This window comes from Sinocyclocheilus rhinocerous, unplaced genomic scaffold (assembly GCF_001515625.1).
Source record: "Sinocyclocheilus rhinocerous isolate Xijiao unplaced genomic scaffold, SAMN03320098_v1.1 scaffold90, whole genome shotgun sequence".
NCBI classification, from domain to species: Eukaryota; Metazoa; Chordata; class Actinopteri; order Cypriniformes; family Cyprinidae; genus Sinocyclocheilus; species Sinocyclocheilus rhinocerous.
Window position 1 is genome coordinate 1,705,284 of NW_015657969.1, and position 15,944 is coordinate 1,721,227.

The 15,944-nt window shown below is 34.3% G+C and overlaps 2 protein-coding genes across 2 annotated transcripts; both read left to right on the plus strand.

Moving 5' to 3' along the window:
- Window positions 1–1,549: 1,549 nt before the first annotated feature.
- LOC107721925 (GPI ethanolamine phosphate transferase 1-like) lies at window positions 1,550–15,837 on the plus strand. Its single transcript, XM_016530156.1, has 29 exons — window positions 1,550–1,804; window positions 2,000–2,251; window positions 2,908–3,029; window positions 3,111–3,209; window positions 3,291–3,397; window positions 4,151–4,275; window positions 4,581–4,711; window positions 4,968–5,084; window positions 5,196–5,236; window positions 5,319–5,378; window positions 5,495–5,587; window positions 5,671–5,726; window positions 5,922–6,000; window positions 6,090–6,272; window positions 6,423–6,562; window positions 7,694–7,793; window positions 7,919–8,011; window positions 8,100–8,191; window positions 8,356–8,461; window positions 10,004–10,112; window positions 10,484–10,586; window positions 11,435–11,537; window positions 13,957–14,043; window positions 14,143–14,198; window positions 14,280–14,355; window positions 14,486–14,559; window positions 14,868–14,910; window positions 15,031–15,083; window positions 15,222–15,837. The coding sequence occupies exons 2-29, from the start codon at window positions 2,025–2,027 to the stop codon at window positions 15,343–15,345; spliced, it is 2,799 nt and encodes a 932-aa protein (XP_016385642.1). The 5' UTR covers window positions 1,550–1,804; window positions 2,000–2,024; the 3' UTR covers window positions 15,346–15,837.
- Window positions 11,852–13,349, plus strand: LOC107721924 (GPI ethanolamine phosphate transferase 1-like). Its single transcript, XM_016530155.1, has 6 exons — window positions 11,852–11,930; window positions 12,012–12,087; window positions 12,218–12,291; window positions 12,600–12,642; window positions 12,763–12,815; window positions 12,954–13,349. Exons 2-6 carry the CDS (start codon window positions 12,064–12,066, stop codon window positions 13,075–13,077), a joined length of 318 nt encoding a protein of 105 aa, XP_016385641.1. The 5' UTR covers window positions 11,852–11,930; window positions 12,012–12,063; the 3' UTR covers window positions 13,078–13,349.
- Window positions 15,838–15,944: the final 107 nt, after the last annotated feature.

Consider the following 15,944-nt stretch of genomic DNA (forward strand, 5'->3'; position numbering starts at 1 on the left):
TCTACGATTACGTTTATTTTATGTAACGTTATGCTTTTTCTTTCTCGTTTATTACATTTGAACTTTTCTGTTGATGCTCTTTAATGTTTGTTTTAATGTTTGTACAGTATCATATTTATTTATTTACTTGTTTGTTTGTTTGATTGATTGATTGATTGGCTGAATATCGTTTTAATCTAAAAAAACATGGCCGGAAAGACTACAATTTATCATTATTTTAGACTACCATTTACTATTATGGGACAAATAACATTTGCAAGCAAGAACGAAAAAGGCCACAATGAGTATATCATTACACCATATCAAAATTTAAAGTGCAATTTGGACTTTTTAAATGTAAGTTATGCTCCTTGTAAAAATTAGGAGACATTCGTCTTTTTATGTGGCTTACGTAAAAAGGTATAATCAAATTTTCAATTAATTTCATAGTCGGAAAATCACTGACATTATTTTACACTAATTAAATTTAGATTTTTTTTATAATTTAAAAAACACATTCTTAAAGAGGTATATGATTTCCTGAAGGGGGTAAAAAACTCACCGGGCGTAAACTACATTTCCCAAAATACATTGCATTATTTCCAGTTCAAAGGTTACTAATACAAGGAAGTGAAGAAAAGTTCTCAGTTAATCTACTTACAAACTATTTGGTTTAGTAGGTCAAAAGCATGGTCAAAAGCCAAGTTGTTCGCCAGACATATAACAGTACGCTAAAACAGATGAAAAGCCTGAGTGAACGAGGCGTTTTGTTTAGAGGCTGTGTTCTCGCAGTCGTCTCTCACGGTCACTCACGCTCTGCCGGGTGCTTTCATTGACAGGACTGGCGTACTGATAGGTTAAGCGACTTTAGCAAAAAGGTAAGACTTTTTTTATTCACTCATACTATTGTTAAAATATTAGCAAATGTTACTTCTGAGATGGCTACGGATTATTTAGTCCTTTTGAATGTAGTCATGTTATTTTATGTAAATGCTTTTTCTTTCTCGTTTATTACATTTGAACTTTTCTGTTGATGCTCTTTAATGTTTGTTTTAATGTTTGTACTGTATCATATTTATTTATTTACTTGTTTGTTTGTTTGATTGATTGATTGATTGATTGATTGGCTGAATATCGTTTTAATCTAAAAAAACATGGCCGGAAAGACTACAATTTATCATTATTTTAGACTACCATTTACTATTATGGGACAAATAACATTTGCAAATGGGAACGAAAAAGGCCACAATGAGTATATCATTACACCATATCAAAATTTAAAGTGCAATTTGGACTTTTTAAATGTAAGTTATGCTCCTTGTAAAAATTAGGAGACATTCGTCTTTTTATGTGGCTTACGTAAAAAGGTATAATCAAATTTTCAATTAATTTCATAGTCGGAAAATCACTGACATTATTTTACACTAATTAAATTTAGATTTTTTTTATAATTTAAAAAACACATTCTTAAAGAGGTATATGATTTCCTGAAGGGGGTAAAAAACTCACCGGGCGTAAACTACATTTCCCAAAATACATTGCATTATTTCCAGTTCAAAGGTTACTAATACAAGGAAGTGAAGAAAAGTTCTCAGTTAATCTACTTACAAACTATTTGGTTTAGTAGGTCAAAAGCATGGTCAAAAGCCAAGTTGTTCGCCAGACATATAACAGTACGCTAAAACAGATGAAAAGCCTGAGTGAACGAGGCGTTTTGTTTAGAGGCTGTGTTCTCGCAGTCGTCTCTCACGGTCACTCACGCTCTGCCGGGTGCTTTCATTGACAGGACTGGCGTACTGATAGGTTAAGCGACTTTAGCAAAAAGGTAAGACTTTTTTTATTCACTCATACTATTGTTAAAATATTAGCAAATGTTACTTCTGAGATGGCTACGGATTATTTAGTCCTTTTGAATGTAGTCATGTTAATATGTCATGCCACTCAAAATACTTTTAAATATAACTGAATGCATTTCAAATGTCCATCTTTTCTCTTGTCTTTCTTTCTTTTTCTAAATCAGTGCTACAGGTCTGATAGCAGACAAGATGAAGATGATGATATTCTTCATCGTGGGACTCATTGTCCACGTAGTCTTCTTTCTCTCAATATTTGACATCTATTTCACATCCCCTCTTGTCCATGGAATGACACCACAGCATGTCCCTCTGGCTCCTCCGGCCAAGCGCCTGGTGCTCTTTGTGGCAGATGGTCTGAGAGCCGACAGTCTCTTTAAGCCAGACGACAATGGGACAGGCAGGGCTCCTTACCTAAGGTGATGAACGTGGAATAATCTTGTCATGCATGTGCTTGTCCTGTTCACGGATGTGGTCCAGAAAATTCAGTAGCTTATTTTACTGATTAAATGCTTATTCTTCAAAATATTCACTGTCCTTCATGACTGCAGATAGAAAGATTCAGAAAACATTACACTTATAAACACAAGTTGGATACTTTTGTTATACTATCGTGTTTTAATCTCAAAGAACACAGCTGAATAGACTACCACTTACTATTATGGTACAGCAAATTTGACAGATTTGACTGACAGTCTAGACTTTTTAATTTTATGCTCCTGTAGAAACAAGAAGACTTTAGTGTTTTTATATGGATTCTATAAAATGGCATTTCAATTCATATTATAAACAGAAAATCCCAACATTATTTCAATCTAATGGAATTAGATTTTCTATCATTTAAAACAGCATTTTATAGACGTATATGAAATTAGATTTTGCTAAAGAAAATTCCCAAAATGCATTATATGTAGAGTGAACGAGAAAATATTACACTTATAAGCATTGCAAATATTCTTATCTGCTATGCATGTTTGCCTCAAACAAAACAAAACAAAAATATCTATATATATTTAGTTCTTTATAGTGTATAAATACATTTAACTTGTGCTTCTTATTGTTTTTTTGTCATCAGGAGTGTGATTGAGGAGAGTGGCACATGGGGAGTGTCTCACACGCGAGTCCCTACGGAATCACGCCCAGGTCACGTGGCTTTAATAGCGGGCTTTTATGAGGACGTTAGTGCTGTTGCCAAGGGTAAGCAGCAGTCATGTGTGTTTGTGTATAACCTGTACATTTGTAAACTTAACAATGTGTCTCTTATTTCTGTGCTTACAGGCTGGAAGGAGAATCCGGTGGAGTTTGATTCTGTTTTTAATGAGAGCAGACATACCTGGTGTTGGGGAAGCCCTGACATATTACCGATGTTTGCTAAAGGTATAACCCCACACCTGTGAATAGAACTATGAGAGTACAGTGCCCTTATTTGATAGCTTTACCAGCATGTGTGTTTTGTAGGAGCCACTGGAGACCATGTGTACACTTACACTTACCCTCCAGAGCGGGAGGACTTCGCCTCCACTGATGCATCCAGACTTGATACATGGGTATTTGATGAAGTGAAGGTAGGATACTTAATGGGCTTTTACGTAATCACTTTTGATTAACTAAACTTAAAAAAAGCACAACTGTGATTTCAATTCACTGTCTGTGATGCATATTAAAGCATGACCCATCATTTAGAAGTCTGCCATTCAAAAAATCATAAACAATTGTTTAAACTTGACATGTTTTTTCTAAAATTATTTTAAATACAATTTCCAAATCATTTCCTAAATCTTGGATAATAAATATGCATGCTTTTTTGTGACTATATATTAATTAAACTGCACACACACACACACACACACACACACACATATATACAGTAAAAACAGTCATACTGTTATATATATATATAAAAAAAAAACTAATTATTAATTTAATTTTCTCTATTTTAATGTATTTTAAAATGTAATTTATTACATTTTCAGCAGCCATTACTCCAGTCTTCAGTGTCACATGAATCATTTTAATAAAACATTTCTTATTTCTATCAATGTTGTAAACAGTTGTGCTGCTTAATATATTTTTGTGGAAACATATACATTTTTTCAAGATTCTTTGATGAATAGAAAGTTCAAAAGAACAGTATTTATTTGAAATAGAAATCTTTTGTAACATTATATGTCTTTACTGTCACTTTCAATCAATTTAATACTTCATTACTCAAAATATAGTATTACTTTTTTTTTTTTAAATTACAAAAAATTATAAGGTCTGAAACCCTGAAATTATCTTGTAATAAAAAATAAGATAATATGATTTTTTTTATTAAGGATTTTCTCAATGTTGCTAAAAGCAATGAAACTCTACTGAATATGTTACATGAAGAACAGAATATGTTTTTCCTTCATCTTTTGGGGATAGACACCAATGGCCATGCCCACCGGCCCATGTCAAAGTAAGTAAAAAACATTCACCACATTAAACATTGTAATGTCATTAACAACACTTTTTCCCTTTTATCTTTTTTTATTTTTACTGTTTTATCTAAAGCCACTTTGAAGCAATGTTTGTTATAAAATGTGCATGAAAAATTTAATTGGATTGCAGTATCATGTGTTGAGATACCTTAAAAAGATTTCATTTACATACAGAAATACATTTATTCAGAACACCTTGAGATAAGATGTACCACTAGGTGGAGCTACTACCATTGTCAAATTGTCAAATTTAATATTTTCTTTGGGATTTCTGCACTTACAGGGAATATCTAGAGAACATTGGCCTTGTTGATTCTGGTGTCGCTGAATTTGTCAGTGTGATGGACGACTTTTATGGGCATGATGGAAAAACGGCTTATATTTTTACGTCTGACCATGGCATGACAAATTGGGGTAAAATATCTCTGACCTAGTCTTTATAACTTTAAAACTTTAAAATACTGTGAGAGGAAACTTTGTTTAATAAATTACTTTTATCTCTCTGAATGAAGCCAATCTTTTAAGAATAAAATAACATTCACCTGATTTATATTACAGTTCAAGTTCAAGTCAGCACTACAAAATAACATTTCGTGTAGAATAGGTAATTTATCACTTTTTTATGATAAAAAAATCTGTTCAGTGCATTATACAGGTATATGTTTTATAGGATCTCACGGTGCGGGACACCCATCAGAGACGCTGACCCCACTGGTAGCATGGGGCGCTGGGGTTCAGACAGCACAACGGGAGGGCTCTCACAAATATGATGATAATTATTTAAAAGGTTTGTTTAATGCCCCTTATTGATCTCACACCACTTTATCTCCATATGCAAACCTAATTACATCATGGAATTGATTTTGTCAATATTTCTTTAACCCTTCTTACGTTTCAGAATGGGGGTTGGAAACATCCATGAGAGTGGATGTCAATCAGGTGAGATTTTACTCTCGTTTACATACGAAATGTCTATAAATGTCAGGAACATAGCTGATCTAATCTTTTTATGCTATTGCAGGCTGATATTGCTCCTCTAATGTCATCTCTTATAGGAGTTCCCTTTCCTGTGAACTCTGTGGTGAGCATGATTTTCAGAGCTTTCAGATCACGAGTTTATATCACAGAGCAGCACACTTCTATACAGACATGTATGCACTTGTTAAATTATTTTCTGATGCATTTGTTGCATTACAGGGCGTCTTACCTCTGAATTACCTGAATAACAGCCAGCACTTTAAGGCTGAGAGCATATATGCAAATGCAATTCAGATCTTGGAGCAGTTCAGGGTAAAGTACAGTGCATTTTGGCCCATTCTGTCTGTTTTAATTAGAAATAACCAGCAATCTTTTTTCGTTTATTAAATCAACAGGTGAAAATGGCACAGAAGAAAGAAACAACAATATCCTTTCTGTTTACACCCTACCAGTGAGTAAAAGTCATAATTAACCTAAAAATAAACATTCAGTCATCATTTGCTCACTGTTATAACTTTTCAAACCTGTATGACTTACTTTCCTCCTTGGTAAAGACGAATTTTTGAATGTAGTTTTTTTGCCAGGCAGTGTTCTGAAGGTGTTGGTATACAGCTCAAGTTGTAAGATTGTCTTTTTTTACTTCTAGGCCTCTGACTGACTCTAAACAGATGGATTTTATGCGTAATGCAAGAAATTTGATCCAGAAAGGACAGTCTGATGAAGCAGTGAGTGTTGATTGGTTGTTGTCATGACCAAACTGACTTGTTGATTATCTTTATCGTCTTGCCATATCTTTCTCTGTCTTTTTCTCCAGATTCGTTATTGTGAAGATCTGATAGTCCAGGCCATGGAGGGCTTGTCATATTATCACACTTATGACCGACTCTTCCTTGGCAGCAGTGTGGTTCTGGGTTTTATTGGTTGGACCTCTTATGTGGTTTTGTTCATCCTGAAGACGCATGCTAGCCTACGCAAACCTCCAACTAACATGCACATGGTAAGCGGGGGATGTTGTAGTCCAGCGTGCAGCATGTTTGTAAGTCATGGTCATTGTCACTAATATTGAGGTTAGTGGTTTATTGGTAAAAAAAACATAGGTTAAAATAAATGTCATATCCTGTATCTGTTTGTATCTGTTGTATTTAAGGTAACAGAAAGGAGTCTGGGCCAGATGTTTCTATGTATAGGTCTGCTTGTGGCTCTGTTCTTGATGGTCCAGTCCAGTCCTTGGACCTACTACATCTACTGCTTGCTCCCTGTGCCTGTGTGGTTTTCCGTCATGAGGGAGTAAGTTACTCATCCCTGTTTTTATTAAAATATTATTTTGAGATTTTCTAAAGATTACATTTAACAGTTTTATTAAATTCTTAGCATTTTTAAAGATTAACTTTTAATTGATTAATACATGATGGCAAAGGTACTTAAATGTAACAATATAGGAGAAATGAGTAAGCACAATTAAATATCCAATATTCATTGATATATGTCCATTATATACCAATACATTTAAAATTTTGTCCAAAAACCATTGTCATTCTGATATATTGTGCATCTATAATGTTAATTAATAAATGTTGATTAACTACACAGCCCCAACAATGTGCATAATTATTCACATGACCAAGGATGAATAGGAAAATAGATGCATTTCACAAAAACGCTTCCATAAATCCATATTTGTTAATGTATTAATACATTTACATTTACATTTAATAATTTAGCAGACACTTTTATCCAAAGTGACTTACAAATGAGGAAAATAGAAGCAATCAAACCAACAAAAGAGCAACAATATATAAGTGCGTTGACCCGTCTAACGCAGTACACGTAGCAAGTTTTTTTTTAATAATAAATAAAGAGAATAAAAAGTTGAAAAGAAATAGAATAGATAGTGCTAATGTTAGAGGGTCAAGGTTTATTTTTTGTTGTTTTTAAATGAAAAGAACAAGTAGATAGAATAGATATAGAATAGAGAATGCTTGGGTTAGAGGGTCATGTTTTTATAATAAATAAAATAAGGTACGCAGATATAATAGAAATGGAGAGTGCTAGTGTTAGAGGGTCAAGTTTTTTTCTATAATAAATAAAAAGGAAAACAAATAGATTGAATAGAAATGAAATAGAGAGTTCTAGTGATAGAGGGTCAAATGTAGATGGAAGAGATGAGTCTTTAGCAGTTTCTTGAAGATGGCTAAAGACTCAGCTGCTCAGATTGAGTTGGGCAGGTCATTCCACCAGCAGGGAACAGTTAAAACTCAATGAAAGTGATTTTGCGAGATGGCACTGTGATGCGCTGTTCACTTGCAGAACGCAAGCTTCTGGAGGACACATAAGTCATAAATATTATAAACATTATACCAGGTCTGTTTTCCCCCCTTATTTGATTTTTGGAGTTTGTGTGTTTTCTCTCTGTCACAGATTTGAAACTCTTGCCAGTCTGGTTCGATCAGTCCCCTCATTACCACTCAGCAAATGCTTTGGATATTTTTTGCTGGTTACGTTTGGAATTGAGTTACTAGTAAGTGCTCGATTAGCTGAATTCTGTTGTCCTGTTTGGAGTGTTAGAACTGTTTAGCACTTAGTAGTAATTAGAGGTGTTAACTATTTCACTTCTTTCATTTCCTCTCTGCTGGTGTTTATTAGGTTGTGAGTTTTTTCTATCGGGCCATGTTGACCTTGGGGCTGGTGGTGCTGGCACTGTGGCCTATGGTTTCTGGCCTTTACACAAAAGCAAAGGTAAGGTGACCTTCTCAAGGCCTGTTCTGGTTTGAGGTCTTAAAGGAGTGTTTTTTAAGACTTGTTTTGCCTTTTTATACTACTGTAGTTCAGGTCATTGAGCTGGATGTTGAGCTGTCTCTTTCTGGCTGTGTTTCCACTGTTGCCTGTGGTGGGACGGGAACCAGACGTTAACTATGTGTGAGCACTCTTTGTTCACTTACTGATGCCCAATCCTGTTACACACACAATGATTTGTGTTCATTTTCTTCTTTTAACCTGTTAAACACATTTATACTCTCTGTTTAGTGATGCTGAATGGTGTCAGAAGGTTTATCTTCTAAATTGAACATGTTTCATTGTAGAATTTGCGCTGGAGTGCTGACCCTCTTCAACTCGTCCTCATACCTCTGGTCATCATGGAGATGCTCTCCTCTGATCCGAAGGGATCGTCAGCTGTTCATCTGCCAGGTCATTTTTGACTCTTTCTTTTTGTCCTTTTTCACTCTCCTAGACATTTTCACCATAAACATTTTGGTGCACACATTTGAGGTCAGATTCTGTCTCCGAACAGCATCTGAATGTGAGATTCCCAAACGTTTTTCTCAACCAAATCCCTTTAATGTAAAATATTTACTTGACATACCCCGAGATTTTAGGTGAAATTTTTGAATATTTTAACAACACATTTGCATGTCCGCGGTTCTTTGATTTCGGTTAATGGTCACACGACATGCAGTTTTAGTAAGGGTTTCATTTTGATTGTTTTTAAATTATTTACTTATTTTTATGATTTAATTTATTATTACACTGCAGTTCCCTAATGAACCCCCCTAGGTGCCTGCAAATTCCATTTGGGAAACCCTGTGTTTAAAAACAGTTATCCAGGATATAGTTCTGTAAAGAGTAGTTTCAGGCAAGCTAGAGAAGGACACAACATGAAAACCAGGTAATTAAGGCAAACTACTCTAAACTTAAAAAAATGAAAAAGTAGGTGCACAGAACAAAAGTCAGGGAGAACACAAGGGCTATACAGTAAATACACTAAGAAGTAATGACCAAAATGCAACTGGGAAACAGATAGAGTAATAGGTTAATAAGAACGTCAAAATAATGCCATTCAAATCCCAAAAGCCCATGGAAATTAAAACAAAAGATCCTCCGTAACATTAGAGGTTCATATGGTCTCCATATTTGTCTGTTATAGTATACACTGCATTTCCTGTTGCTGATTATCTCTGGTGAAATTGTATGAAATCTCTTGCAACAGCAGCAGACAGAAACAAGCAAATATACATTCCTGTTACTCTACTGTGAAGTATTTCAGAATCTAATTATTTTAACACATTTTATATAGTGGATACAACATCTAGTTTTGATCTCTAGTGGGCTATTCCTTTCACACTTGCATTTAGCCTAAATGTAGGCCACTGTGAGATTGGAAATGTATTTTCTTGCCCCTGAAATACATTTTGAAATATGAAAGTAGAACCTTTATATAAATAAATGTATTTTCAATTTCAAAAATGTATTTCATTGAGGTTCATTACAACATATATATAGCATATATTTACATTTACATTTAGTCATTTAGCAGACGCTTTTATCCAAAGCGACTTACAAATGAGGACAATGGATGCAATCAAAATCAACAAAAGAGCAATGATATACAAGTGCTCTAACAAGTCTCAGTTAGCTTAACGCAGTACACGTAGCAAGTTTTTTTTTTTTTATAATATAATAAATAAAAAGAAAACAGATAGAAAAAGAATAGAGCAAAACAAGCAGCAAATGAATAGAGCGCAAGTCTAAAAGGGAAAAGTGTTTTTTATTTATTTTTTAAAAAAAAAAATTAAAATAAAGGGCTAAAAAAAAAAAATTTGAAAATATATTTTGGCCAGATATTTTATTAATTAATTAATTTATTACTGTATGGGCTAAATCGGGACTACATCTAAATGTATCCTACTTTAAACTAATCTGAGAATCCTATTTGTGTGCATTTGTTTCCAGATGATGCAGGTGGTGCTGTGTGCTTACATCCTGACCAGCACACACTCCAGTCTGCAGCTGAAGCAAGGCTTGCCACTCTTCAACCAGCTTGTTAGCTGGCTCACACTAGGTTTGCCATCTCCATTCCCATGATGCTCTGTTACCAATACACACTGTATTAAAGGGATAGTTCACCCATAAAATTCTGTCATTGTTTACTCGCCCTCATGTCATTCCAAATCTGTAAGATTTTCTGTCTGCTGTGGAACACTAAAGAAGATATTTAGAGAAAAGTCAAAAGGGTCCAGTGTTATTTTGAAAGTTGGAACCCCAAAATATTTTCTTTTGTGCAGAAAAAAGTCATAAAGATCTGAAATGACATGAGTAAATGGTGTGACGAACCCTTGATGCATGACTTTTAACCAAGGAACTGCACTTCTTCTTTTCTTCCATCCTGTTCATACTCTTTCCCGTTCTCTCACACTGTTTTTTTTCTTTTAGTTTCCTCATTTTTGATACCGTTGTTGAGTTCCACCAGGCTCTTTCACAGACTTCTGAGTATCCTGATGTCCTTAGTTTGTGTCTACCTCCTCCTGAGCACAGGGTAAAAGCCACTGACCATTGATCTAATCATGCTATGCTATGCTATGTCCATGCTATGCTTAACAGTAATCCAGCATGATAGTTTAGACAAATTCTCCTCTTGAGGTTGCCTGTCTAAGGAAATGGAATTCATAAACAAACCACATAGTGCTTACAGTAAGCAAATAAGTTGCAAAAGTTTTCAGTTCAGCTGCTGACCGGTTTGAGACCGTTTCAGTTATACAGACAATATTCTAATGAATAATTAATTAAGAATTAAATAATACACTACCGTCCAAATTCAAAAGTTTGGTGCTGGTTATTTTTTAAGGAAGCCTTATATTCCCACCAAGGCTGCTTTTATTTTATCAAAATTGCAGTAAAATGTTAATAATAAGAAATATTGTTACAGTTAAAAAAACAAAACGTTTCTATCTAAATATATTTTAAAATGTAATGTATTCCTGTGATGGCAAAGCTGAATTTTCAGCAGCTATTACTCCATTCTTCCGATAAATCTGATTTGGTGCTCAATAAACATTCTTATTATTTTCAGGTTACTTTGATGAATAGAAAGTAAAAAAAAAAAAAATTGCATTAATTTGAAATAGAAATCTTTTGTAACATTATTATTGTGAAGTATCTCTTTTTTCTTACTGACCCTAAACTTTTGAACTGTAGTGTATATTCTTAAAATATTAATCAAATCACATGATGTTCTGATTAATAAATCAAATGAATTACAAATAATTTTTTTAATATGTTATTCCTATTGAGATTTATTCTAAATTTAATTATAATTTATTCAAAATTAATATTTTAAAAAGAAAGCCCTTATTCTAATAGATATTTGGTTTGTAAATTGTGAAGGTATGAGGCTCTGTTTCCTCCGGTGCTGTCATGGCTCATGTTTGCATGGATAAACATTGAGCAGGAAACCATGAACACGCAAGGGAGTTCAAATCGGACTGAGGTAGGTCCCCTCCTCCTCTAGGCTTATTCTTTAGGGGCTTCCCTTCAGCCTCTGTGTAAAAAAAAAAAAAGGTGTATAGCATTGTGTAAAGTTTATGTATCAAAGTAACAGTAGACAGACCATTGATTGTACCGTTTTCCCGTTTTCTCAGCTCTCCAGCACTGATTTTGCTGAAAACATTGACATTACCAAGATCAGGCAGCTGAGGCTGGATGACATTCAGAGATCTTACTTCTTTGCATCCTTTTGGACTACAGACTGTTTGATTTGTGTCTTTTGATTATTGAAAAATGCTTACACTGTTTAAAATAATATAGTTCCTTAACTGTTGGAATAGGTGTTTTTCATTATAATTGCATTCTTTGGCTGTGGTAACATTGCCTCTATTAATAGGTAAGCTGCTTGTTTTTAAGAAAAATATTGCTATAAAATAAACTAAAATAAATTAATTGTGCCTTTTATCTTCCCTCACAGTTTTGATCCAGCCTCAGTTTACTGCTTTCTGACCGTCTTCAATCCTTTCATCATGGGCGGCCTGCTGATGTGGAAGGTATAGCGCTTGCTCAACATAAAGTTTCAGATTGACGCTCTTTTTTTTTTTCTTTTTTTTTTATTAGTGGCATGGGCGCCACAGGTATTTGTGCTATTATGCTTCTTTTAACGGTTGCATCCTTTTTCAGGTGTTAATTCCATTTGTAATTGTGATGTGCACATTCGAAAGCATTCAAGTGTCAACACAGCTCTCATCACGAAGGTAATTAGCAGAATAATTAGAACAGCAGGAAACCAGCTGGTCTTTCTCTTTTTGCCCACATTGTCTGCAGACTGACCACTTCTTCAAGCATTTGCTATATTTGTGCTCAAGCGCTTCACAGACACTTCCTTGTTGACTGCAAACAACTGGGCTTTGGTAGGGTACTTGTTAAAAACAACAACAACAAAAAAAACGTCCAAACAAGGATATGTTCCTGCTCAGGCAGAACAAAATATTTTATGTATATTAGATTGCTTTATGACATTGTTTTTGCATAAGTTTACATAAATTCTGCATTTATTTTCTAGCCTTTTCCTCGTTGTGCTTGTCATCTCAGACTTGATGGCATTGGTAAGCTTAGCATAGAGAACATGACAAATAATGGCAAAATTAAATTGCATAAAAGTTGATTCTTCTTTTTTAAATTTTTTTTACTAATTATCCTAACTTATCTCTGTTCTTTTTCACCAGCACTTCTTTTTCTTAGTAAAAGATCATGGAAGCTGGCTTGACATAGGCACTAGGTGGGTTAACTGTATTGTACTTCTTGTTTTAGCTTCCATCCTCTTAACCAAACTGACCACAAGCTCAGTTTGGTTTGTGTCCGTTTTTGTACATGTGTAAATGCACAAATATGATAAAATGTTTCTTCTGTGTTGCAGTATTAGTCACTATGTCATCGTAATGTCCATGACCATCTTCCTCATGTTGCTGAGCGTCATGACGCACATTTTAACCTCCAAGAGAATCCTCATTGGAAGGAAACGAAAGATGCACTTTAGGTGACAACCTAGTACCAGGACCTCCCTCCTAATGTTTACAAGGTGCAAAAAACAAGCATTCAATAGTACAATAATATGACTGATGTTAAGAGTGGGGTTTTCCTGTTTCTGGGTATTTCTTAACATCATTGTTACTTAACACTTATGACTCTGCATCTTATAATAGGAAGACTTTGTATGGTATAACTAATAAAGAAAGTGATCTGCTGTTAATACATACAGCGGATTTACAGGTATTTTAGTTCTGGGACTTAAGGGGAAAAAAGGCCACAAGACTGATTTATGGTGCTCAATAAACATTCTTATTATTTTCAGGTTACTTTGATGAATAGAAAGTAAAAAAAAAAAAAATTGCATTAATTTGAAATAGAAATCTTTTGTAACATTATTATTGTGAAGTATCTCTTTTTTCTTACTGACCCTAAACTTTTGAACTGTAGTGTATATTCTTAAAATATTAATCAAATCACATGATGTTCTGATTAATAAATCAAATGAATTACAAATAATTTTTTTAATATGTTATTCCTATTGAGATTTATTCTAAATTTAATTATAATTTATTCAAAATTAATATTTTAAAAAGAAAGCCCTTATTCTAATAGATATTTGGTTTGTAAATTGTGAAGGTATGAGGCTCTGTTTCCTCCGGTGCTGTCATGGCTCATGTTTGCATGGATAAACATTGAGCAGGAAACCATGAACACGCAAGGGAGTTCAAATCGGACTGAGGTAGGTCCCCTCCTCCTCTAGGCTTATTCTTTAGGGGCTTCCCTTCAGCCTGTGTGTAAAAAAAAAAAAAGGTGTATAGCATTGTGTAAAGTTTATGTATCAAAGTAACAGTAGACAGACCATTGATTGTACCGTTTTCCCGTTTTCTCAGCTCTCCAGCACTGATTTTGCTGAAAACATTGACATTACCAAGATCAGGCAGCTGAGGCTGGATGACATTCGGAGATCTTACTTCTTTGCATCCTTTTGGACTACAGACTGTTTGATTTGTGTCTTTTGATTATTGAAAAATGCTTACACTGTTTAAAATAATATAGTTCCTTAACTGTTGGAATAGGTGTTTTTCATTATAATTGCATTCTTTGGCTGTGGTAACATTGCCTCTATTAATAGGTAAGCTGCTTGTTTTTAAGAAAAATATTGCTATAAAATAAACTAAAATAAATTAATTGTGCCTTTTATCTTCCCTCACAGTTTTGATCCAGCCTCAGTTTACTGCTTTCTGACCGTCTTCAATCCTTTCATCATGGGCGGCCTGCTGATGTGGAAGGTATAGCGCTTGCTCAACATAAAGTTTCAGATTGACGCTCTTTTTTTTTTTCTTTTTTTTTTATTAGTGGCATGGGCGCCACAGGTATTTGTGCTATTATGCTTCTTTTAACGGTTGCATCCTTTTTCAGGTGTTAATTCCATTTGTAATTGTGATGTGCACATTCGAAAGCATTCAAGTGTCAACACAGCTCTCATCACGAAGGTAATTAGCAGAATAATTAGAACAGCAGGAAACCAGCTGGTCTTTCTCTTTTTGCCCACATTGTCTGCAGACTGACCACTTCTTCAAGCATTTGCTATATTTGTGCTCAAGCGCTTCACAGACACTTCCTTGTTGACTGCAAACAACTGGGCTTTGGTAGGGTACTTGTTAAAAACAACAACAACAAAAAAAACGTCCAAACAAGGATATGTTCCTGCTCAGGCAGAACAAAATATTTTATGTATATTAGATTGCTTTATGACATTGTTTTTGCATAAGTTTACATAAATTCTGCATTTATTTTCTAGCCTTTTCCTCGTTGTGCTTGTCATCTCAGACTTGATGGCATTGGTAAGCTTAGCATAGAGAACATGACAAATAATGGCAAAATTAAATTGCATAAAAGTTGATTCTTCTTTTTTAATTTTTTTTTACTAATTATCCTAACTTATCTCTGTTCTTTTTCACCAGCACTTCTTTTTCTTAGTAAAAGATCATGGAAGCTGGCTTGACATAGGCACTAGGTGGGTTAACTGTATTGTACTTCTTGTTTTAGCTTCCATCCTCTTAACCAAACTGACCACAAGCTCAGTTTGGTTTGTGTCCGTTTTTGTACATGTGTAAATGCACAAATATGATAAAATGTTTCTTCTGTGTTGCAGTATTAGTCACTATGTCATCGTAATGTCCATGACCATCTTCCTCATGTTGCTGAGCGTCATGACGCACATTTTAACCTCCAAGAGAATCCTCATTGGAAGGAAACGAAAGATGCACTTTAGGTGACAACCTAGTACCAGGACCTCCCTCCTAATGTTTACAAGGTGCAAAAAACAAGCATTCAATAGTACAATAATATGACTGATGTTAAGAGTGGGGTTTTCCTGTTTCTGGGTATTTCTTAACATCATTGTTACTTAACACTTATGACTCTGCATCTTATAATAGGAAGACTTTGTATGGTATAACTAATAAAGAAAGTGATCTGCTGTTAATACATACAGCGGATTTACAGGTATTTTAGTTCTGGGACTTAAGGGGAAAAAAGGCCACAAGACTGATTTATTTTAAAGGGAAAGTACTTGATTATGTCTCTGTATATGTACTGTATGAGTTATGACGAAGGTGAGGAATGTTACTGTACTTATTTCTGCTGATTTTAACTGGGATCTAATTCTCAGATGGTATTATGGTAAATGTGTAGTTTTATAATACTGTGTTTTAATATTATGTAAATGTATAAAATTATTTATTTACAATAAACATTTACATTTAGTGTCATGCCTTTAATAATAATAATGGAAAAAACAACAACACTGATCTTGCTCTTTGTCAGCACATTACCAAATGACGGTGCAAATAAAACACACAGCACATACACAACT